This window comes from Athene noctua, chromosome 3, assembly GCF_965140245.1.
Source record: "Athene noctua chromosome 3, bAthNoc1.hap1.1, whole genome shotgun sequence".
Lineage (NCBI taxonomy): Eukaryota > Metazoa > Chordata > Aves > Strigiformes > Strigidae > Athene > Athene noctua.
Window position 1 is genome coordinate 76,369,579 of NC_134039.1, and position 26,256 is coordinate 76,395,834.

Genomic DNA, 26,256 nt, shown 5'->3' on the forward strand with positions numbered 1-26,256 from the left:
TGTTTTTATGTACATGTCCTTCTGCTCTTCTAACAAAACAATTTAATTAAGCATTCAGATTTGCACTGTTCTTTGTCATACATCAGTTAAGTCTGGGGGGTTTGCCTTTGTTCAGTTAATGCTGTCATTTTTAGTTCTGTATGTAACATGAAAATAAAAGAGTGCTGAATGGAAGTTATCTATTGATACTGTTGAAAGCAATAGCTTTCTTAAGGCTTCAAATATAAATAAAATCTGTTATCTATTACATATTATCTTTTTTTCTCCCATAAATAGAAAGCACAAGATACTGAGGTGTCCGCAGTTTTCTGGGAAGTGCTGATTATCTTCAAATCATATTGATAAAAATAGGAATTTCCTTTTGATTCCAGCAGGATTTATTGGTGGCTGGTATCTCTGTGGAGCAGGAACATTTTTTTTCAGTCTTCTTATGACATATTGAAATACGGTGTTGGTCTGCCATGCTCAGGCTATACCAAGGATTCAACTGATAGCTAACGAAAGCCTAATTGATGATGTTTCTTCCCTAGAGGTTTTTTTTTTCAGTCAGCACACAGGACGAAGAGAGGAGAGTGCAATGAGATGAAATCAGATTATGAACAAGGGAATGAATGGCTAGAAAAGCCCACAGTCTTTCAGATTTTCTTTGATTATTATGTCTGTGACTGCATCAAATACAAACTTGACATTCTGGGTGTCTGTAGCACATGTCAAGTGAGAATATATCTCTTTATCTTCTTTCCTTATGTTCAAGTCTAGGAATTGTTTCTTGATGTAATTTCCAGCATCTTCAAATGTATTTAGCCCTAGTAGAGAGCAAGGTAAAAGAAAAAGAAGACACATTTCAATTGGCATTTCATCACAGCTGCTAAGAAACAATTCCTTTTTTTTTCCTGTTTGTTTCTTTCATTTTTTTCTAAAGGGAATTAACTTCATGCATTAGATATGAAAATTTTGTGTCTAGAATGCCCACCTAAATTTAAATTTCAATGTCTAACCAGAAGTCCTTATTTCTGAAGGGAAATGCTTCTGAGTAAGTCAGTGTGAAACAGTTAAAGACCTTAGAGAGATACCAGAAAGTGAAAGAAACACAAGAAAGGAAGGAGCATAAATTCAAAGGGAATCAGGTAGAGAGCAGACAAAACTGGTGGGAAGTATGAAAATGAAGAGAGAAAGAAATGAAGAAGGAAAAAGAGAAAAATTCAGATGCTTATCTATTCAGTCATAGTTTCTTGACGCAGCTTTTCTGCCTTTTAGTAGCACTCCTTTAGAGCAGCAGCAGGTGTGACCACTGGCACCTGGCCTGGCTGCAGGTCTGGAGCGGGATGAGGCTCTGTCTGGAGACAGGCGGCTGCCCAGAGCCCCGCTGGCTCCATCCTGCCTGGAGCCGCAGGCAGCGCCACGTGGCACAGCTCCCCTGAGCCTAGCCCAGGATGTGGGATTATCCCGGTGAAGCACGGAGCAATTTTGGGTTGCTGTGTCCTTAGAAGAGAAGGAGCTTGTTTGCAGGAAGTGCACAGCACCCGTCTTATAATAATAATATTGCTTTAAGTATGCCTCGTTCTGGACACTCCCTATACCAAATTAGGTTAATACTAAAATACAACAGATTTTGGATTTTCTCCGGCACGTTCTGGACATAGCCTCATATGTTGTCTTGCATGAGCTGGGAACGACTGCTGGTTTTTATTTCCAGTAGACACTACTGTGACATACAAAAAGAAGACATCCCTCATGGAATGGGTTTTCAAAATAGGGACAAAAATCTTGGATACAGTTATGATGTGTGCGAGTGATACGCCACTGATTTGTACTGAAATATTGGCTGGGTTCATCACCCCACACTGCAGCCACTGAAACTTCTAGTCCTCTCAGCTTCCTCTACCACCAATGGATAGAAAGCATCTCCAGAGATGACCCCACCTAAGGATAAGCATCGTGAGTAGGTGAGATGAATTGGATTCTGGCTATGTGTGTCCCATACCATTCTTTTGAGAGAAAGGCTAGATGCTTAGATGAGATGCTTAGGATTTAAATGGTTATATATAGGTGACCTGAATCAAAGTCTCAGTCTTTAATGCATGGCCTACACTAATCATTTGGATGTATTTTCTTCTGAAAACCCCGAACTTACCATTATACTCAGGAAAGCAAATACTCAGATGAACTTTTGTTATTTTCTCTTGAAAGAGGTCTTTTTTGTTTAGAAACAGCACAATGGAAGTGGCTGCAAAGCACTTGTGATTGCAGATGCTGTTGAACAGCTGAAGGCTTTCATGCATTCTGTTCTGTCGAGATGCAAAAGGTAAACATGAGAGACTGACAAATCTCGTCCCCATATGTCATTTTTACTGTAATGCTCTTTACTGGCAAGAACCAATACAGCATAATAGCCTTTAAATGGTTATCAGGGAACAGGAATAGTTCTGATATGCCATCAGAGAGTACATTAAAACTTAGCAGCAAAAAGGGTTGTTTGTCTCTTCTGACTCACCACTTCTTTATCTTCCACCAGAACCATGTCATAAGCACTGAGCGCAGCACAGAATATGATGCAAGTAACTCCCTCAAAGCAATGAATCCACTTTTTTCTCTCTGATCGCTGTCCACCCACATCAAACATCCTTTACAGAAAAAATAACATGTACAAGGTAAAGCACTAACTACTAAGGACGTAGTCATGCTGTTACTGTGCAGAGTGCAACTGGAGATTAATAAAATATCCAGATTTTCCAAATACCGGTCTGTTTCTATCCCAACAGGTCAAGGAGAACTATGAACTATTTTCGGCTTTGTAGTAGGCATAAAATGGAATGTAAAGGCTTAAATACCTGCATAAAGGAAATACATTCAGTACTTTCAGATGGCACTCTGTGTTCCAGAGGTGGAACTAAGCCCTGCAGGCAAGGATTTAGTCAAGACAGAGTTCATACATGAAACGCTGACAAAAGATCCTCAAATCCACAGTAATTTGTTACTTCATAATTTTGCTTGTAGTGAGCTGACACATTGATCAATAAGGCATACGAGTGGAAGCTGGTCACAGGTTGACCCACTGGTTATGTTTAATTGTTTGGTGTAGATCTGTGTTTAGTCATCCATCCATCACCCTGGTGCAGTCACCTAGCTGGCTGTATAACCTGCAGCATGCACCTGTGTGTGTGTATCTCTTCTCTATCCATCTCATTAGTTGCTGTTTAAGCAGCAATTCATGGGGAGCCAGAATCCATTTGTAGAAAGGAAAATGTAGGCCTGTCCTCTGCATTAATTTGCTTCAGTCTTTGTCAGACTTTTTATGAACTCGTTATATGGGGTCCAAAGCCAACTGAGCATACCTGGCTGGGACCTTGTTAGGGAACTAGTTAGGGCCCAACTGAGATGGATCTGTCACCAAAACTACCATTTGTCTGCTTAGCACTAGCTTTCAAAATTCCCACTTATATTTTCAGTTCTTCAATGATCAGGGAGAGGGCTTTCTTTTCACTCTATTTCTGATATAAAAGGTGCCAAACCTGAACATGTTTCAAGAGCATTAGAAAGGAAAAAAATGTACAAAATCAGATTTATCCTACCCATACTTTTTCTGTTTCCTTGTGTGCATGATGTCTTTTTCCTGTGCTGCCTGTTGTTGAACTTAAAACTGTAAAACTTAACCCCCTATTGCATTATCTCTTCCTCAAGAAAATGCATGAGATCTTACTCTTTAGATGTATCTCCTGCAGTATCTGAAAATTAAACACAACTCAGTTTTTATAGCAATGAAAATACTGGGATTCAGTATGAAAAAATCGTGTCAGTAATAAACAGAGTAAGAATAATTTGTTACTGAAACACCATTTTTTGCAGTATATTGATCTTCTGTTTTCTTCACCATGAGCAATGCTGCTGATGGAAACAAAGGTTTTTGTTTATCATTTTTCATCCTGCTTAGGAGAAATGAAACACTTCCCAATGCTCATGATGAACTGTTTCTGCAGCTGAGGAGTAATTAGAAAATATTATTTGTTTTCTAGTATATTTAATCTCTTTGATCATTGAATGTCTATAAATGTGAATTACTAGGAAATCAGAAAGCTGTTATGGAGCAAGGTTTTGAAAACAGTAACGGCATTCTTCCAAGCATATCTTCAATGAGTTCAGTATGCCTACTGAAGAGTGAGATCAATATGAATAAAGCATCTTGACTTTTGGCTGTGATTAGTGCTCAAAAGTCACCTGCCACTTTGGATCTTCCTTGATTTATGGTATGTAACTCTGAAATCAGGGTTATTGGGGGGAAAAAAAAATCTTCAAAATTTAGTCTGCAGTAGAATTTCACAAGCATACATAACCATATGACTCTGTATTCAGTTCCTGCAAGCTTTAAAAATATGCCCCTGTGAATATTTGTGAGAAGTCAGTTAAAACAGGACACGGTCAAGGCCAGAGGCAATGCTTATGGGCAGTTTTTGTTGTACCAACCTTAGCTTGCTTAGTACTTCTCATGTCAACCCAAAACTTATAAGCACAGGTAAAACTGAAGTCCTTCTGTGAGTGGTAGAAAATGCATTTCTGAGATGACCTTTTTCTTTGACCAAGACCATCAAAATTAGTCTTGAAAGCTCTATATTTTCCCATCACTGCTCTTGGAAAAATTAACCGCAGATACGGGACTAGCTCTATATTCATTTGTCCTAATGGTACATAGAGTGAGACCTCAGGACTGAAATCAAGCTTGCCTGATTTCAGTCAAATTCTTCCTAGCACATCAGTAGAAATGACAGCAGGAGAGGAAAGAAGATCAGATCTTCTTTTAAAAATATTTAAGTATGTTCCCAGCTCTGGAAATCAAAGTCAACATTGGTGAAATAAATTGAAGAGCACAAGAAAGCTGAATTACACTAAACTGGCAAAGTAACCACTAAGAAGATAGCAAATAACAAGAGCAGTCTGTGCAATAGTAATATAAAATAGTCTGTGCAAATGTAATTCTGTTCCCTGGAGCAGCACTGGGATTTAGACTTTTACTGCACAGATACAAAATGTTTTCTGCTTCACTCAGTTCAGGAGAGGGACAAGTGTTTGGTGGATGAGGCATCTGTTGATGTTTTCTTTTTATCCATGTATGGCTTGTGACCCTAAGCCTCATTTAAGTACATCAACCAAAACTTACTCTGAATGTGAAAGTGTTCCTCTCTTTATAGATGTTTCTATGGTACTTATCAAAATAAGTGCAGAGTCATCAGGATCCCCCAGCTGTTTTGCATTGCTCTGGTAATGCAAAGTAGCAGTAATTGGCTGGTTAAGATGGACTTACAGCTGCTCTGCATCCCGATAGCAGCTCAAACCCCTCAGACTATTCTGCAGTGAATTTACCTAAAAGTGCCTAAAACAACCAACGCATTTACTCACATAACACTACTGTGATGCATAGCAGAGAAGCTAAACACAGTGTTTTTTTGTGTTTGTGGTGACATTAGGAGCCTTCCTCTTGTTTACAGACACTAAGGCAACTTAATTCCCGGTTGTGCTGCATTTCAGTTGGACCTCGACACTAATTCTGGTACACTCTAATATCAGGATTGGTAGCATTCATGTCAAAGAAGGTTTACGCTCTGATGATTTCTTTCTCAATCCTCATTTTATTTCTTATATGAACCATGACTGTAACTGAAGGTGCTCAGATTTCCCTGGTGTAAAGCTGTCTGGCAATATGTTAATTGGAGAAAAAGAAGATGATGTTTGTGACATTACATTGTAGCCTTTGTGGATAAGTGCTGAATTTTCATGAGTGATCTGTGTATTAATAAGTGATAATAATTTATCTGTAGGACATCTACTTCAGAATCTTATTTTGTATATGTAATCTCTGTTGCGTGAAAGCATCTGTGTGGTAGCATGGATAGTTTGGGTGATGTTTAATTGTCACATGAGGAGAAAAAAAGAAGCCAAATGAAAAATCTAAAAGTTATAATGCTAGTGCTTTATATGTCTACCTCTGCAGACAGTTTCTTGTCTAGACTACATTCCTAAATAAGACCCCAGCCTTTAAATTGAGAATTAAATGGAATTCAGTCCATAGAGAAAAACATCATAGAACACTGAAACTATCATAATTCGTTCATATTTTCATGTGGAATTAGATGTTTTTAATTGGTTCACCGAGCATAACAAAATCTTGAGTATCTGAAAGTGTCATTTCCAGTCAAATTTCTCAGAGACGTTATTTTCAAGATTTTTATCTGCACATTTTGCTTTTAATCTTAAATGAGCATGAAGGCATGCATGGTAATACTGAAATTTCCCATGAGACAGAAATTATTATTTTTTTGCCAACTGTAATGCATTCCAGTGTTAAGAGCAGTTATTTCCGTTCTCAAAAGAAGAGAGTGAAAGGTTGAGAGTACATGCAAATTAATAGTCATCAAATGTTTTGCATGCTGTTAAGGACATTTAGGTAGGCAAATTTCGTAAATGTCACAAACAATTATTCAAATGGCAGGATACAAATAATGCTTTTTAGGCACTTATATATGTAAAAATGTCCTTTTAGAACCTGATATTCTGAGATCTCTTAATAACAGTCCATTATATGCTTGAAGTTGGAGTACTGATACTAAAATATCTTGCTTTTTTGGCTGTTTCAGAATATTACTGGATTCAAGGATATCACAGTGGGATTACCAATATTATAATAGGTCAATATCTTTGAAATAAAATATTTAAGAAAGATAAAACCACAAAAAAGTGCGAAATAGGACTTTCATACCTGAAGTTCAAATCCTTGAAAGAAAACTGAGTCTCTATAATCCCAGTTGTTTTCACTCGGGAGTGCAAAACATCTTGCTCACTAGGTACATAGTTCGGCATTGCTAACCTATCCAAATCATTGAGGTAACTAAGGAGGGTAAAAAGAAATGGTGACTGGTGAATTCAAAAGGTGAAATGAACATTGCATAATCACTTCCTATTGAGACGCTTTAAAATAGTTTATGTAAATTACATATTTCACTACAATCCTATTGGGTTTTATACAACCTAGATCCACAATCCAGAGCCTTTATTTTTTCTTTTTTTTTTTTTTTTTTTTCCTTGTATATAGACATGTGATTTAGTTGCATATAATAAACATCTTTCTGAGAATTTCAGTTCAGGAAAATCCTTATTTTCCTCAGGGATGCTAAAAAACCACCTTGTCAGGAAAGGAGTTTTGTCCATTTGCTTTCAGCAAGTGGGAATTGCCACCACAGAAGAAAAACTGCAACCATCTTTCAGAAGCAGATTGACTAGAAGTCATCACAGCCGATCAGACCTGTTGTAATAGTATCTTTCTTCCTAAATGAAAGGAAGGGCATAATATTTTGGAGGAGTTCACATTTAGGGGCTGCTTTCCCTGCAGACCTATCAGTTTACAAGAGGAAAGTACACAATAATTTAAAAAAATATATACTTTGTAATCAAATTCAGAAGCTTTAATCAAGCTGAGGACCCCCTTAGTTAGTATTCTTACAATCCCCTGAAAAAGAGTGGATTATCTGGTTTATGTCTGGTATACAGAGATAAAATCTGCATGAAACCAGGTTCCAAACCAGATCTTTGAAGACTGTTCTTGTCCTACTACCAGCCCTTCTCCTGTCTTTTCCAGGGGCAGACAGCTTGCTTAAAATGGCTGGACAGAGCCTATGAGTTGTACTGGCTGGTTTAGGAGTCTGTGTAAAGAGGCTATGAATTTCCATTTGTAGCCTCTTGTCTCTGACAAGCAAAACACAGTCTTTCTAACGTTTATTAGGTTTCATGCCTTTTTTTCTTCTCTAACACAAAGTCTGCCTGGCGCAAAGTTCTGCTGTACAGTTTAACCAGACAACTACCAAAACAAGCCTCACAGCTCATCATCCTTGTCTGCAATATTTAGCACAGCTGTAAGTAAAAAAATGAAAATAAAATAAATTTTTAAAAAGCTAGAATCTTCCATATGAAGATTTGTAAGTAATGATTGGTAATGGGATTTTCTTATTTTAAGTTGAATATACTGAATCCACTCAGCAAGGAGTGCTGAAGTTAATCTGAGTAATTCAATGCTTATTATTTGAGTCCAGGAAACAATCTGTTTTTTAAAAAAAGTGCAATACAGCTCTGGTTCTCTGAGTAGGGCCTGAGGCAAATTCGTCTCAGCTCACCTTTGTGTAAGGCAGGAAAAAAAGACATTTTTCACTTTATAAACCATGCAAGTGCTAAAACAAACACTTGTATACAAAATTCGTTATAAAGTTATATTTTCTGATAGGAAGTTATATATTCTGATAGTTCTTAGTCACAAATACATAAATTAAATTCAACATAGACAGTTGTAATTGCATAAAAAATTAGATCAAGTTAATTATCTGGTTAATGGGGCAAGAGAGGCAACTTCAGGTTGTTACTAGCGGTGAAGGCAGCTCCAAGGGGACACAGGCCAGCTCTCCGCTGGCAGAAGAGGGAATACAAACTAGTAGGTTAGTTTAAATGCTTGTTATTTCCTTGGCTTGAATTAAGTGACACAAATCCTACCCTGAGAGGCAAATGGCTGAGCAAGCAAGAAACACCATGTACTACTGGTAGCTATACAATGACGTTTAAGGTCACAATTTATAATCCTGATTGTTCCCAATTTATAATCCTGATTTTTCCCCTTCCTTATCCATTACTCCATCTTGAAACAGGATTAATTCCAGCTGAGTCTAAGGAAGAAATTCCAGCCAAATTTGACATACAGGGGATTTTCTATTATTCAGAAGATCACATTTTTTTCAATTAAAACACACAGGGAAAAGACAGTGATCAAACTTCATTAGCATGAATTAATAATGAAAAGACTCAGAGAAGATAACTTCAGAAAGTCAGAATTTACACAGTACACATCAATACTCTGTGTAGGAGCTGATTCACAGGAGCTGAGAAGCATAGTTTTGGTTTTAAAATAAATTAAAATATAGCATTAGATGGCTGATTGGCTCTAGCTGGTTTTGAAAAGATTGTTCAAAAAGAACAGAAATTAAGTTGATTTCAGTGGTTCAGAGCCAAAGGCAAGGTTTTCAGAAGCATCAGGTACCAAAAGATGAAGACAGAGGATTAGCAGGATTTTTGGAAGTGTTCAAGCAGATGAAAAAACTATCACTGTTGTTTTTAATGTAACTCCAGCAGTAAGTAATAGTTATTGGCTCCTTTACAGTCTGTACTAGCTCCCTTAAATACTGAAACCCATTGCAGGTTAAAACAAGACACAGCCCATAACACTGAGAGGGAATTACTTTATACTATCCTGTCTTCTTTTTAGGCAACAAAACCTCATCTGCTAGGCATAGTGTACACATTAGAATGTTGTTAGCTGTAAAACAGGTAATATGTATTTTTTTTTCTGCATTAGGAGGGGTGTTCTTTTAAGGGGGGTTGTTTAGCTTTGGGTTTTTCTTTATTTTTGTTTCGAGGAGTGGTTTTCCTTTTAATTATGATGACTGACTTGTTATGGGCTTTTAGTGCTGGGAACTGTAGTGTGGCCTGTCAGAAAGGTTAGGAAGCAAATTATTGTGCTATACTATTCCTGCAGAAATACAAGGCTGCCATAAAATACTGCCAAATCAGGCACAGATCAACACAGGCAGTTTTTTATTTGTTTAGGTATCTTGCAGAAAAGTCTTCATTCGTGTTTTGAAGATATAAAGAGACAATTTTTAATACTTTAATGGTATATCCCTTCTGCTGTCTACAATTAGTGAGCTGTTACTGCTTTCAGTTTGCCTGACTCCTGGCCCAGCCTCTGATCGTACCTTTCCTTGCCAATAATTGTCAAGGGACACCCAACACCCCTTGAGGTGTCACCCAGCAGGTGCCCTTAGCCTGCAGGAGGAGCTGCAGGAGCAGAGAAGTCTCTAACTGCAGATCTTGGAAGATGGACCTCAGCTGGAACAACCTTCTGCCCCAGGTCTAGAGTCAGACGCACATACGCACTCCAGGAAAACTCTGACCTGAAGGGAGGTGCCACCTCCCTTCTTGGTCTTGTATGAGCTTAGGTAGAAAACAGCAGAGCAGGACCACAGTAGCCTGCAAGAACAGCTGTAGAAGCAACCAAAGCAGGGAATCCTGAAATATCTAAGCTTACTGACTACATCTAAGCCAAGAGATGTACCCCAGCTGAATGGTGACCCTTCGTGAGTCAGAGATGAGCAGCAAACTCACAGAAACAAGTTTTCCTTGTTTTCACTTGTTTCACTTCATTTAAACATTTGTCCTATATTCTAAACAGCAAAAAAATCATTCCTTTTCAGGTTAACAAGCAATAATTTTTGTAAGCATGTGAGGAAGAGTTCTTGTGCAAGCCTTCTTCTGCTGTCCCTTACAGTAATAGCCAGCAGAGGAAGGCTTGCACAAGCCACCTACTAGGCTGCTGAGTCGTTGAGCTGATACTCTGCTGCCCTTGCAAAGCAGGCCTGGGTCCCGCTGTCACTCCACAGTTGTTTGATGAGTTCAGCCAATTCAGAAGACATGTCGCCATCCTCCAGAGTTGTTGCCATGGCACACAACTTCCTTTCATCTTCCTAAAGAGAAATTTCAGTAAGTACTGTGCAATTGCACTGTGTCCCTCCATGTTCTTGAAGATGTGCTTGGTTTAAAGTGACTTGCAGGGGCAAAATTTCTCCTTTTCACCATTTTTTTCCAGGTAGCTGTACTTGCCTGTGCATGTAAGCATCCGTTTACAAGCTCACTTCCTTTTAGTTAGTGCAAGGTTAGACTTAAATGGTGATACACAGGGTTTTTCTCTTTTTATTGTTTTGATTTGTTCATATAAAGGCTCAGTTTCATCTTACCACAGGTGTTCACAAAAAATCCAACTTGGAAGGAAGGCTTTTATTGTAAGAGAGAGTAGTGGCATATCAAAAACTAAATTCAAAAGGATATTTAAAGCTTAAACTTTCTATAACTACATAAAAACAGAAATATCTATCTAAATAGATTTTTTAATTTATTTGGAAGGAAAAATTTCTAGCTTTAGGCCACAGTGAGAAATGTGACAAAGTGTATATAACTAGTGAATGCATTTACCGTAGATTTTTTTTTTATTTGGGGAAGAAGAAATTTGTAATTGCATAAAATCCCAAATATTTTAAATGTGTTATTCTGTAATTTATTCCTTTTGCAGTCAATCCAAAAAGACTTCAAGTAATCTATTTCATTAAAAATATTTCTTTTTGTGGTTAACGGCTTAGGAATGTACTGTAAATAAAGAGCATGATTGAAATAGGGTCATTTGATATACTGTCCCAGCAGTGGATAATTATAGAATATAATTCCTTCCTAGCCGTATAAGTAGACGACTGAAGTGACTTGCAGTCAATACTTGCAATAGTATAAATGGATTCTGACAGACACTGTTTTGTCAGGGAGTGTGTTTTAGTCAAAAATAGAAAACATCTCCACAATAATTTGTAGCAAATTTATTTTTGGAATATACTATTTCTTTGTGTTTCAGTAGCAGTTGCAGTTTATGGAAACTTTGTAAAAGTCAGAGACTGATCAAAAATAAAACACTGCAGGTTTTCTAGAATATTGGAAAAATTTGGTTAGCATGGAGAAAAAGGAAAAAAAAGGGGGGAAATAAACACTAAAGAATTGCTTTCATTTGAAAGAGTAAGGAGGACAGCTGAACTATTGTCCTTCTGCATTGAACACCACCAGCTCTCTTTACAGCCCCATCCTCCTGCTCAGTGCTGGGATCAGCAGAACTGAGTCATGCTTTCTTCTGCGTGCCCCTCGTTTGTCTCCAGGTCTGCTCTCCAGGGCGCACACTTGCTCAGCTTCAAGATAAGAGTTGTAATGTTCTCTCCTTCAAGATATCACATATCATTTAATGATTATAGCTATCCTCCTACAATGTTGGATTTGTTGGCTGAGTAGCCTACAAAGAAGCCTTGAGCTCAGAGCCTCCAGATGTATAGTAAATGTTCATTAATTACTATGCAAAAGGTGGCAACTGTGGATTTTGATGCTTACGTAAAAAAGGAAGATAGTTACAGATTGAGTTTATCATAACCCTGATTTATATAACATTTTTTTTCCTCTGACTTTTAGACAGACTTCAGAAGATTTTCATGTTAAAAACAGATTTCAATGGCACTTTAGGAAATAAAAAATACCTCTCTCCCCAAAACAGATGTTGTTCAAAATTACATGCTGAGGCACTTTCAGGACCACTAAGAAGTATTTGCAGGCAGTCCTGGAACATGGATAAACCCGTGGTTTTCAGGGCCAAGATAAGCCTAGTCTTTGGGCTAGACAACTTTAAGCAGCTAAATCTGGACCAGAAAACAGCACGAACAAAGTCCAGCTGAAATCAAAGCTTATTTCAAAACAACTCAAGCTTATAAATGGCTTATGATTTTACAGAAAATATAAGCTAAATTTGTTTTTGGGAGAAAGGGCAATGTTTAGTGACAATTCAAATAAATGTGACCTAAATTTGTTTTTTCTTTAAAACTGACATCCAGGTTGCTCTTATGTGGTTCTGGGGGAAAAGAAGATAGCTACTGCATATACAGGTGTATTCAGCTGTATTCTGCCAAGGACAGGAAGAGTGGGCTTACTGTACTATAAGTGATAAACTTACAAAATCTGTATCTTCTGCATTTAGTTATATATAATGCTAAGAAATTAACTGGGCTATTTAAGAAAATTTTTCAATTACCAGTTCCCCAGGCTGTGAAATCCCTTGAAAACAATATCTATGAACTGGCATAGATGATAGGTGATGAGTGAACACGTATAAACCTCTCCAAAAGTTTGGCAGGGCTAGGAAGAGAGGCTGAAGTACCGGGGCACAGGCAGAACATATCTCAATTACAGATTGCCAACAGTCTGGACCACATAGTGGATACTGGAGGGTGAGCCAGGACCTGTGGCGAGGTGCTGCAAGGTTCTGCTGTTTTAGGCCATATAGACTGGTAGATGGGTCCTTATGCAGTACACATGTCTATCACAGTTGAGGAGATGGGCCAAATTACAGCACATTCACACGGGCCTATTTTCTGTGTGGTGCTTTTCAGCACTGTTAATGTTTGTTTGAATGACTTATATTCATGGACACTTAAAAGAATACAGGAAGAAAACATTTAGTTTCTATTTTGTCAAACGACTGTATGAGCTTTGGTAACCTCTGAAGCACTTAACATTTTTAGGTCAAAGTGCCACATGTCAGTGTAATGAAATGTAGACTTCTGGAACATGAAGAGCTCTTTCAGATAAGCAGATGTAATTCCCTCCAAGATAAACCTCTAAGGAATAAGCAGAATTTACCAAAACTGGAACCAACTGATATTCTGACAGGCCTTTGAGAAATTAAAGGGAAAAGACTAAATCATCACACTGAGAAGAAAAGTATGTGTTTTTCCTTTACTTCTGTCCCTGAAAATTCAGTGTGATTGCCAGAAGATAGCAGGTCTTCTTACTGTGGCTTTTCCTCTAGGCACTTGTGGGTAGGATTGCTAACTGTGTCACGAAGGTCAGACCCCACTTCTCTGTGGTGCCAGTGCTCCAGTGCTGCTTCTGTATAACGAGGAGGTCTCTGCTCCAGGAACAATGCCAAACTGAAATATTCCCAACATGCCTAGATGACCCTTCCTTACATGGCTGAGCCCCAAGATTTGTTCACAAAAGGGTAATATTTATTACATTTCCCAACAGCAATAATTGATTAAGCAGATAGGAAAAGGTTCTTTTTCCTGCTTTCTTATGTCTTTGCAAGTTGAACATTTCTTTTGTAACAAACAAAATGGCAGTTTATGCAAAGATTGGACGTCAGAGGCATCAGTCGAGACAATAAAAATAAGTAACGACATTTTGTCACGCATAACTCAAGCAGTACTTAGTTTCCACTGTCATAAAGCAAATACTGAACTCTCTTTGTTCTGCTAATCTTTACTATTACATTACAAAAAATTGTATTCTAATGCCTATTTCAAGAGAGAAGGTGTCATACTCACAATTCTAGCTGGGTTTTCATAACTGATTCCTAACTTAGTCATTGCTTTCACAATAGACAGGATAGACTGCACTGCATTACTGTAAATGACAGGTCTGAACTCCATGCGTTCCTGGTAGGTGAAGCCATCTTTATGGATGATCCTGGTGCAAAAATAAAAAACAAAAGGTTTATGGGATGCATTAAAAAGAAAAAGAAAGTAATGAAAAGTTGGATCAGATGCGTTTGTGGTCAGCATGAGAAAACTGAATCCATCTGGCCTTTGGAAAAGCATTTATCAATGGCTGATCTGCCTATTCTGCTGGAAGAGGTAAACAATTTCTACAACTATGTGAGGTTAAATTTATGAGGTTAGGTTTTGACTTCTCAGTCTGAGTGAATAGGTATTGGTTTTTTGCCTTGTGGGTCAATATAAGTTAATGTATGAATCCAGAACAAGACCCAGGCCTATTCCTGTGGATACAGGGCAAGAAGCATAGCTGTACTTAGATCCCAAATCTTTTATTATTGGAATCTACATTGTTAGCCATGGGCTGTCACACTGCTTGTTTAATCGTCCTCATTTTTATCCAGAATCTTACCTAAAGTAGAAAAATTATTGCAAAAAATATTTCTACATTGTGAGGTACTTTCTCAAGAAAACAACAAAAAAATCTTTAATATTTCTTTGTACATCAGTTACAATTTCTATTTCTTGCAAGTTGTTACTGTTATTATATACAGGCTTTGGGGACATAAATATTGCTCCAGAGGATTTGACCTGTATTCCAGAGGACAAAAAACCTTAGCAGTCAAATTCATTTAATCTAATTCTGACGGAGAAATTATAATTTCATTAACCTCCTTGACTGGAGAATGGCATGCGATTAAAATTCTCCCATATTAGTGTGCAGATTATATCATGACTCAGAGACATCTTTTTCTATGAGTTGTGAAAAAGAATGAAAACTTCACTCATGTGGCATGTGCTTGATGAACAGACACCGAACTTCTTTGGCTGCTGCTGGAACCAAGGCTCTGTTTTTCCTCACCTCAGTTGTACAGAGATGAAGACCAGGTTATTAAATAAATAATTTCTGGTGCTTGTGGCTTGGTTTTTTCTCCCTGTCTCTTGCCAGAAATATAGTCAGGACACAGGACATAGCTATACAAGCAGAAAGTGGTGATGTGAAAGGATCTGACAGGTTAGCCCATAATAATTGTGTGTCTTTGGAAGACTTTCCTTTCATGGGGAGAAGTCAGTCCTGTCAGAAAATAATTCACTCACAGACACATGCACAAAACCCAGATCACAACTGAATGTCTCTTAGCATCTCTATAACTTGTAGATGTAAGGAAATTCAAAAATTTAATTATTGTGTCTGTAGGAATAGCATCTGTAGGAAAGAAGAGTTCTCTATATGTTTCTCCAATCACTTCTATACCAGGCAAAAGTATAAACTGTTTTGAAGCTTTGTTTTTTTGAAAGCTGTTTCAAGCATAAATTCAAGTGAATCTGCAAGATTCAAAGGAATCATATTGAACTTGGGAGAAAGACAACGGGGAGCTCTGTTATGCAGCCTGACATACTAGTGAACCTCTTTTGCCATCCTCTGAAATATCCGTGTATGCCTGGGTCAACACAGTGATTTGAATGAAATAATAAGAATGGTTCAGAGGGGAGGCTTATTCCCTTGGAGCAGTCCAATGTAGTTCCATCATAGTGCACTGGATAATCTGGTTTGCTGCTTGAGCAAAGCAGGACGTTAAGCAATGTCCTATCTGTGAAGTGCCACGGAGCCCAGAGCTCCCCACTGGTGTAGCTGGCTTCCTTTAACAGGTCACATCACCTCTAACAAGAAATAATTTCAGTTGCCATCATGTTGAACCTTGCACTGGTACTGAAGCATGTTCTTGTCACTCTTACCCCTACTACCTGTGAAAGCAGCAGCTTTCTATAAATAATGGAATGAAACACATAGAAACTCAAACCTCATGAAGTACATGAACTTGGTTTAGCTACTTTGTGGGTCTCACAGTGGTGGCCATAACACAATTTCTGGGGAAAATGGGGGTTTTGCCTGTGGCTGCAAAAATCTGGGATGAGAGAGAAGGAAAAGCCCTAACACAGTCCACAAATGGCGGTTTTATATCTTCATGCTTCCCCTCTGAAGAAAAAAGGAAGGAAGAAAATACAAGATTCTGAAATAAATCTGGATTCTGTAATTACAGAAAGAAAACTTGGTTTTGCTTGAGGCTTTTCATGGGTTTCTTTGTTTCATTGTTCTTGTTTGGTTTTTGGTTTTTGTTGTTGTTATTTTTTTAATAATATATTTATGTCCTCTGGCAGAAGGTATGTTAGCCAGCATATTAAATCAGTAGTGAATTTTACTGCTTTTATTAAAGATCAGTCATACTTAATGAAGGACTGTAAAACAGGCTTTCGTCTTGTGTGACCAGAAGGAACATTTTAGGAAACGGAAAATTTTGTTCCCTGATCCTCCTTGAAAAAATATACAACCTTTTAAAAATAAATGCAGAATGCTGAAGGCATAGGTGTTAGGCTACCAGTCATAATATCTATATTATGTTTATATTGGAGGAAAAAAGTTTGTCTTCTGTTTGTTTGTTGTTGTTGTTTTTTTCCCCACAAAAGGAAGGCTTCTTACCAGATAGGTGGAGCTGATTTAGTCTTGTCAGGCATGATGAGTTACCAAATATTTTGTTTCCTGCTTTTCATTTGCTGAATTATTTGTAGTAGGTTTGTACTGCTAACTTAGAGCATAGCACAGAAATACCCATATACTTGGATTTTAAAAAGTTAGATCACGCACTGGAAGTTATCTAGTCAGAAGCACAGAGCTCCAGAGAAGCTTACTTTTTTCCTTTTTAGTTATCCCCCATAACCAACCTAGCCTTTTTAGCAGCATATCTATATTTTGAGCATCAGAAGATATTGTGCAAAGCTTAGTGGAAGGATTTAAGTTCGATTGAAATCTTCAGTCTGGAAAGAATGAGGTTTATGAATTAGAAAATTATATTACTAGCAGTAGAATTGCCCCAATTTTGGTGGAAAATTGTATTTTCAGCAAAATCACTTCTTTTGTAAGCAGCTACCAGTCTTCTCCAGAAAATTTTATACTTCTCTGAAAAATTTAATACCTGAAATTGATTATTTTACTGAAAAAATTCAATTTTTTTAAAAAAAATTCCTTGGTTGTGAGAGAAATATAATTTTATATGAAAAATGATAATGTTCATGAACAGTTTTATCATAAAATAATTCATATTTGTGATCAGGTTGACAGGTCAAAAATGCACAGGGTTTTAAAGAAAACTCTCAGCTTTGCAGTTTTCTGCCCCCTCCTTGATGCCGTTAAGGGTTATCAGCCTTCTTAAAGCGCTCGATTCAGAGGAACATCTTTAATCTGCTTCTGCTTGGGGAAGCTTTCAGCACAATACATTTTAATGGTTTGCTGAATAAGGAGGGTCTCTTGAGAACACAAAACAGATATAAAATTGTCCACCATTTTACCAGACAAAAAAGTTTGCGAAGTATTTGATGGACGGTTCTGATTCTGTCTTATTACAAAATGAGCTGATTAATAGTAGAAAATTGCTTTTATGACATAACATTTTTTACTTTACTCTTTAAAATGCATTGGTGAGGATATGAAATAGAAGAACTTAAATTTAGAATAATATTGCTGATTTTGTAACACAGTCTAATTTTTACACTGGAAGACATTGGTGCTTACAAAGTGCGGTCTTGTCTAAACAGTTACAATGCCTGCATATTTTTTTCTGTATTTAATAGACAGGTCTAGGAAGGAGACCTGGACACTGTCTATGAAAGTAAGACTAGATACAACATCTATATTTTAGCAGGTTACATGGTAATGGAAGATTTTTGCTGCCTGTGTGAGCATGAGCTCTGGAACTCAGGTGGATTATCTGTTTAAACCATATACATGATTAGTGTTTTGGCTACCCTTAAAAGAATAACACGAATTATTTTTATTATAGCCTGGTCTACATATGTAAAACTGTTGTGAAAGTAAATTGTAAATGGGGACACATGCAGACAAACTTGACCTTCCTCTGAAGCCAGGGGAAATAAAGCTGCTGGCTTCAATCTGTGTGGCACCCCATGCACTTTGAACAAACGTCTACAAGTATTCTTGCAGTAGATTGATGGTGCAGTCACAAGATCTTCAGAACCAGATATTCAGTCCAAATTTGAAGCGGGATTTCTGCATTTGAGCTTGTACAGCCTGTTTCTTCCCAGATTGATTATTGTATGAAAAATTTTTGGCATGCTACTTTCCGTGCTAAAAGCAGTTCTCATGATTGTTCCTACCCATACTGGGTGGTGCGTAGCAGCTGCTCACTGTGTAAGGCTGGTGGCTAAAAGGTCTCACCTGCCCTGTGGGAGACATGAGAACAATCTTTTTGACCACTGGCAGGGGCTGAAATAAGACTGTGGAGACCAAGAACCCAGTTTAGGGAAAAAAAACACAAAAGACTTTGCACTATTATACAATGTTTTGCAATATTATACAATACTTCAGTAATTTCTCTTGCAAACCACTAAAATCAAATGAAATTAATAGGGATCAAATTAAAATTGAACAATGGGAGATTATTCACATCATATGTAATTAAACTGTGGAACTACTTGCTACAGAATATTCTGGATGTTATTTCACATTGGTTCAAAAAAGATTCAGGAGAAATGTAGGCATGAATTAACTGAGAGCTATTAAACACAGTGATGCTGTCTGGTTTGGGATGCTGCCTGAGTCACAGATCAGCAGATCCTGTCAGGCTGTCCAGTGCAAGTGTTACAGTGTGTTTGCATGTCTGCTTTGATGATCTTCTGAAAACATCCTTCATTAGCTACTGCAAGAGGTGTGATATTAGGCTAGATGGATCTGCCATGGCTGGTTGTTTCCATGTTCTTCTCACTACAGTACTGTGACTCCTACTGAAGTTAATGAAAAGGCTTCCCTGGTCTTCGGGAGGGAGCTGGACAGTGCATGATTTGATCAGACAGATTTGATTACCAATCCAGCTGTGTGTCTCAGTCACATTGTGTTTTTTCTTTGTGTGGTTGAATGAGAACTTGATTGTAATGATTCAAATAAGCATAAATATTTTAAGAAGACATTAGCTAGATAGCTTATACTACAAATACCAAATTCAACAGCTAATATGAATATTCATATACTTACTTCATTTGCTTTACAATAGTGCTCTTTCCCGACTCTCCAGCACCTGCAGAAGGGGAATGTTGAGAAGGGGATATTATTGATATATGAATAAGTATCAAGTATTAAAAATAACTCTCTAGAACACGGAATTTTGTACCTATGAAGAGACATACAAATGTTTTAGATCTGCATTGTTCTAACTATAATCCTCCCTAGTGTCCATTCAGACTTAAAAAGAATGAAATCTTGATAAAAGTATTAATTCTGAAAAGGAAAGGGGCATTTGAAAAGAAAGGAATATTCAGTCAATCAAGAGAAAAATACAGACTTTAATTATCGAGGAGATAAAATATGGGTCATATTTTGATTTCATCCCTGGTAGATGGGCAGAAGGATATGAACAAACGACAACTTCTGTCATTGTCTGGTTCATTACATGATTTGTAGCTTCTCATTTAATGTGTATCATGACCTTCTGTAAGCCAAGCCCACCAGTTCCATGGTCTTTAGCCAGCCTCTTTGAGCAAATGGAAAAACAGAGCATGGAGACTTGAATGGGGTCTAGCTCATGATGCAGAGGCACCGCATGAGCAAATGTCTTGACACTGGTGTTTTGTCAGTTCCTCTGTCCTGTGGTCTTCTGCTATGAAGTAGTGTGGCTGGAGATGGGCAACAGATCCAGCTTGGGAATGATTCTGCAGGAAATCCTTGTAGCTGGCAGGAAGATACAGGCATTTGCTTGCACAGCCAGTTGCAGAACTAGGGATAGGTTTGGTCAGATTATGCACAATTAACTTTCCCTTATCTCACGGAAAGTGAGTAATTGCAATGTAAACCTTCTCCATGGGAAATCAGTGTGAGTGACTATCATCTTCCATCAGTGAGAGTGAAGAGGCTCGGCAAGAACTGCCAAACAAGAGCTGGATTTTGAAAGCACCTGAAGAGAGGATTTAATTTTGCTGTGAATCCATGCGACAGGATTCAATCACTGCTTTTCTCTTTGCAGATTATCATTTACCTCACTGGACGGTGTCAAACACTTTTGACAGAACAGGAAATTTGGGACATATTTTAACTGAGCAGTTCTCAGTGAATGGGACAAACTGATTACAGACTTTCCAAACAGATTTTGTAAAGCTAATAACATTTAAATGACAAGGATTAATTTACTCAAATGAATCACAACAGAGAGCAAACCATATACAAAGCATTTTCTAAAACCATGATGTGAATGGCAGAAAGTGCAGGACTAAAACGAACCTATGCAAAATGGGCTGATGCTGCCATCTGCCACAGTTTGGAAAAAATGCAAATTTGCTGTAGATAATTTACTATCCCTTCAATGTCCTTCTGTAGAACTTGGTGAAGCCCTATCAGCAAGGTGGCATTTGCTACAATTTTTGCAGAGAAGATAGCAGGCTGTGCTGAGAATTCATACATTCACCTGCTGGAAAGATGCCAGGAAACGTAATATAGAAATAAACCTCTCTTCCAGATCTGAAAGGCAAAGTTAAAATAGAATGGAAAGCATAATTTATATCTTTTTTCTACCTCTGCTCATCTTTAATTTATGATCCACTAATGTCTTTATCTAAACAACAGATAACTCTCAGACTTTGACTTCACTCCAGAGTATTGTGTTAGTCATAGCAGCATTTTCACCCCAGGAAGTGGGTCAGAAACAATTTACTTTGCACCTGCTTCCTTTCTTCCTTCTCCCTCCTGTGCAGCCTGTCCCTCTGGCCAGGGCCCAGGGTGGGAGAGCAGGGCCAGGGCTGTGTTACCACCAGTCACAGTAGCCTTCTGCTTGCAGAAACAGTGGCACAAATGCATGATGATAGCCTTTACGTGACTGCACGGGGAGCTGAAGGCAGCTCCTCTTTAGAAGGCAGTGAAAAGGGCAATTATAATCAAGCCCAGATTTTCCAAATAAAGACAAGAACTTAGGCTAAACTTAGTCCTGTCCTGAAGCTTGGAAAGTTCAACTGGCTTTTAAAAAACACTTTGTCACGATCAAAATTTATATCTTGCCTGATAGGGACCAGTATTAATTTGCCATAGCCTGTATTTTGCATTTCACATATTTAAGATCTTCTAGCTTTTTAAAATTTACCTCTGATTTCTCTGTCTCTATTTGGATGCTGAGTTTCCTCAAGATGGATAATGGCACAGAAAATACAGGCACAGGAATCAGTCAATGCCTGAAACTCTGGCCCTGGTCCTGGGAGCTGAAAGATGTCTCCACTGACAGTAAGATCAGTGGATGTTTGCTCCTACACATCTTCGCAGACATCACGTTCACCATGCCCCAGGCATGCCACATCCACCTTCAGCAAGGTGCTGTACACACAGCGCTCTGGCCGACTGTAACCTCTTCCCTACAGGCCACTGAGGCATATAGACAAAGCAGAAATAGAGAAAAAAAAAAAAAAAAAAAGGAGGTGCCTTGAAAGCTGGTGAGAATCTCTCAAATTCAAAGGAGAACTAACCCAGGACCTCATCTGTATCTTGACAGACTGTTTTTCTAAGCAGAATTTGTTTCAATAGTTGTGGAAACTGGGAGAGTAGAAGCCCCTTTCTATATTAGCATCTGCTGAGCCATTGAACAAAGTTCTTTTTATATATTAAGCTGCTTTTGTGCCTCAGGTCAGGAGGTATTATATCTAGATTATTTATGTGGAAGTAAAGATTTGATTTAGGGAATTTTCCAGAAGTAAAGGTAAGGAAACAAAAGAAAGACTACTGCCTGAATATTTTGTTTGAAACCTATCACAAAAGACACTGACAGTGATATAAACCAACAAAAAACAGGTAAAAAAAAAAAAAATCTTCAAATTAAAATTGGAAAAGTTTTCACACATCTGCCTGAGTGTTTTCTGTGACATTAAGAGCTCTGGAAACTGAACTAGACTGGAAATTGTATCTTCCTGGTCCTCTTACAAACTCAACAAACTTTCTCCATGAGAGAAAGAAACTAGAGAAAAGATGTAAGATCTAACCCTCTTGAGGGAATAAGGTCCTTAAATGCTGCTGTACCCCCCAAAAAAGCAAATTAGTGTATTCCAATCCATAGGCTTATTGGGCCATCTTTGTGCTCAAAGTCTTTGCTTCCAGTGCAGGTGTTAGTAACAGGAATTTACTCTGGACTTCAGTGCTACAGTAACTGATTCATTTAACTGGTTCTACATTCAAACTACTTATCAGAGGCCTTTTCTAGTCAGTGGAGAAAAGTATTTGCTACTAAAACTAAAAGAAACAAACAATTTCAATTTTTGTCAGCCCGAAGCAGATCTTTAAATTAAATTAGGTGAATTGTGCCCTAAAAGTGAGTATTTCTCATTGAAGTTTGCAGACGATGACCAGCTCAAATAAGGGTTGAGTATAGTCCTGCTGCTGAAAAATGTAGACAATGAGGCCATGCACTAATACTTTGAAAAGAAATAAGTTCAAAGTTTTAATGATTATTTAAGCTGAAGCTAGGTTCTTACTTCTGTGAAACATCACTGTGAGCATCAGCTGTTTTGGCCATGTTTGGAATATGCCTGTACTTTGCACATAAATGAATTGCAAGCTGGTCTTCTACAAAGTACATAAACTGCATGTGATGTGGTAGGCAAGATATGGCCCTGATACAAAGGAAATAAATCTTTCACCTTGGAGTTTGTTCCAGACTCATAAAACAATCCAATTTTTTGGAAATATAAATATGTAGAAGCTAGATTTGCGGACAAGGTGGAGGGGTGGGATGGCCTTGACAACACAGGAACACCTAAGACAGAGGACATAACCCTCCTGGCTCCTGGACGATTTGCGAAGAATGGCAGAAAGTTGCGTAATTTTTCCCCTCCCCCAGTTTATACGTGTAGTTTATATGTGCATGTCATATAAACTGTAAATTATCACCTCAACACAGATAATGTGCTTGCCCAGATCATGGAACTTAACAGAAACAAATGTGGAAATGTAGCGTTTGGTTTTCTGGATATAATTTCTTTTTTTTTTGTGAAGGGACCTATTAGAGGATGAAGAGGGATTAGATATTAAATGATCCTCTCAGGAAATGATCAGAATACTTTTTTTTTTTTTTTTTTTTTTTACATTTTAAGGGTAAGAACATAATGATCACACTGAAAAACTTATGATATACATATCCATTTTTTTCTGTATATTTTCTACCAAGCTTCTTACTGCAAAAGAAACAATGGTGACATCTGGTCTGTAACATATGATCTGAATGAACAGAAACCTATGACTAGGGTAGGGCAAGGCTGGTTGGATTGAAAGGATCTGCCTTTGATTTATGTAGTGTAAAATTTGAATAATTTCTGAGATCAAAACAGACTCATGTTTTATTCACCCCTTTTTTAAGAACAAGAAAATTTAAGCTGTTAAGTCTATTTTTTTTTTTTCTCTCCAACATGTTTTTTATCAAGTCCTTGTGATCTGTTGTAACAGTTCCCCAGGAGGAAAAACCTTCCAAAATGTTACCTACTGACAAATGTGAATCTTTATCATGTGTGACATGAATAAAGGAAGATATTGTAGAAATATATTTTATAAAGAAGACTTCAGTGGAAGTATTTCAGATTCAGATGATCATGTCTCACGAAAAGAGTGCTTGTATAGTTGATGAAACTGAAATATGTTCAGATTTGAAATGAATGAAATAATAGCAGTCTTTTTCACAGAGCTTGCAATTAATCTCAAAGTATATAACTAAAGGTATCTTGAGACTGATACTAGTAGTGTAGAAGACTGATCGTATACATTAGGAAACATTTAAAACTAAAGTCCTCAATGCTAAATACATATGTTCTGGGAGGGGCAATTTATTTTGTGTCAAGACAGCCTCCAGTACTACTGCCAAGGCATGAAAACTTGAAGATCAAAATATATCATCAAACTGCTTATCTTTTAAATTAATCTTTATTTTATAAATTCCACTTTATCCTGTAAATTCCTCTTAGAGGATTTCTTACATCTTCCTCATGGATCAGTGTTGGAGGTCAGAGACAGGTTGCTGGAGTAGATGGACCCTGGTTCTAACTTGATATGCCAATTCCTTTTTGTAAGAATATATAAAAAGTATTGAAACTTTGTGAAAGTTTAAATGAAAATATTATTCTGATTTTTGACTAGGTTGCCTCAGTAGGGGCAATATTTTCTATTAATGTGGCACAGAAATTTTCATGTTCTGCACTGGACTGAAAAGCTCTGTAAACTGCAGTCTGAATATTGATGATATAAAAAGTGTATCAGACATCTACTTTCCTATTATTATTTGAGAAACCTATATGGTTGTGTTTTTCTCTTATTTCTATATTACCAATAGTAGATTCTCAACAGGTATAAACAGACTTTTTGCATAAGATACAAACCAACAGATTTAAGCCAATTTATCTAAGGAATCTAATAGTCTGAAGAAAAGTCAGTTTAAAAGCATTTGTAAGCATTGCAGTTGTAATGAAGGAAAAAAAGAAACATTTCAATGATCAAAGATTGGTTTTCTGTTCATTTGGAGAAACCAATGTAAACTCTCATAACAGGTGTTCTACTGTTAGAAGAAAAATAGTTAGATGGTGGCAGTGTTATTGTACTCTTGGATAATTCTTGTAGGCTACAGAGCACCATGGGAAAAAGAGAGAAAAATAAAGTTGTATCTAGAAAAAAAAAATAAAATTCACCAGTACACCTGATGGCTGTTAATAGATTGATCATAGTGGGGATTAGAAGTAGTAGTCTGTGAGAATATTCATCTATATTCATCTCATTTCATTAGTTTCCATTCCCCTCTCCACAATATAATTTTTATACACCAAAAAAGGCCATTCTATTTTACTTTCTACTGCTGTAGAAAATTAAGTGCAACAGTTTTCAAAATAAAAAAATACGTATTGTGACACCTGTGGATTTTCTGTGTAACCAGTTACCTTATTTAATCCTGCAAATGAATGCATATTGGTCCATGAAAAAAAAAAAAAAAAAGTCTGTGCTATTCTGTGTAAATAAGCATAGTAACTTTTATTCTAACAGTAGGTTGTCGTTTCTCAAATCTTTTCAAAGTCAAGGATATATAATATTTAAAATTGAATACATGCAATGACATCGCCATTTCCAGCCTGTTCCTTGTGCCTTCATGAGTGTCCACAACCAGAAAACATTTTGTGTGTATATTACAGGATTTTCTTCTTCACATAAAACAGAGAAAAGTGGAAAATTCACTGTACTAAAATGTAATTCTAGAGCAAAATAACCCCTCAATGGAAAAGCATTATGAGCAATTTTTATTCTATTTACCCAGCAGTAGGAGTTTGACTGTCCTGGCTTCCCTCTCTGCATCTGCCTGGAGTTTCTTTTCCAGTTCTCTCGATCTCCTGGCCGACTCCTTGCTCTCAGAACTGGCTCCACTGCCCATCTTGAGGTGTTAAAAATCCTCTCTTTGTCCAGATGATTTACTTCTTATCAGACTGGTTGCTTTAATTCAGAAGAAGGACAAGAGCCTGTGCTTAAAGAAAATTTAAAAATCCCATTCAATCTCTGTGTTCAGTCTTCAGATCAAACAGCCCCTTTTCACCACCTGTCACATGTTCTGGAGATGCTATAGTCAAGGATTTATATAGGGACATAAAAACATACTGTTATGATGTCATAGAATCGAAATGATCCATTGAAGAGCAAAACCAAGGTATGGATAGATCTCTGTCCATGTTCACACAGGTTCCAGCTTCACATGCTTCAAAGAATTGTCCAGAATGCCTTGAAACGATAAAATTTGGAATAACTCTGCTCAAGGAAAAAAAAAATCAGTTTGTGAATCAGTGTTTATGCCCTGAAGCAAAAAAAAGATTTATGGCTTTGAAGCATTTGCATAATCTATTTTTCATCTTTCTCAGTGGTCAGCTCTAAATATACGTATTCTTTATTTAAAAATGACAGAATTCGTATTTATATAATTAAGATATATTTTGTTTTCAATTATTAATTAACATGCAGACTGCTGCATTTTCATACTCTGGTAAGTACATTTATTTTCTTCTAATGGTAATGGGTAATTTACTGTAACATCTTTGGGATACT

The 26,256-nt window shown here is 37.3% G+C and overlaps 1 protein-coding gene across 1 annotated transcript; it reads right to left on the minus strand.

Moving 5' to 3' along the window:
- Positions 1-615: 615 nt before the first annotated feature.
- Positions 616-25,594, minus strand: GNAT3 (G protein subunit alpha transducin 3). Its single transcript, XM_074901614.1, has 8 exons — positions 25,477-25,594; positions 19,201-19,243; positions 13,989-14,130; positions 10,393-10,550; positions 6,749-6,877; positions 2,495-2,624; positions 2,135-2,288; positions 616-806 (listed from the first exon to the last, which is right to left on the minus strand). The coding sequence occupies exons 1-8, from the start codon at positions 25,592-25,594 to the stop codon at positions 616-618; spliced, it is 1,065 nt and encodes a 354-aa protein (XP_074757715.1).
- Positions 25,595-26,256: the final 662 nt, after the last annotated feature.

Excerpts from the sequence above, each read along its gene's own strand:
- GNAT3 (XM_074901614.1), bottom strand. The coding sequence starts at position 25,594 with ATGGGCAGTGGAGCCAGTTCTGAGAGCAAGGAGTCGGCCAGGAGATCG. Across the intron at positions 6,878-10,392 it reads CTCAACGACTCAGCAGCCTA|TTACCTCAATGATTTGGATA; the intron begins GTAGGTGGCTTG and ends TACCCTCCTTAG. Across the intron at positions 807-2,134 it reads TTGCTTTCCTGAGTATAATG|GGCTAAATACATTTGAAGAT; the intron begins GTAAGTTCGGGG and ends GCTCTCTACTAG.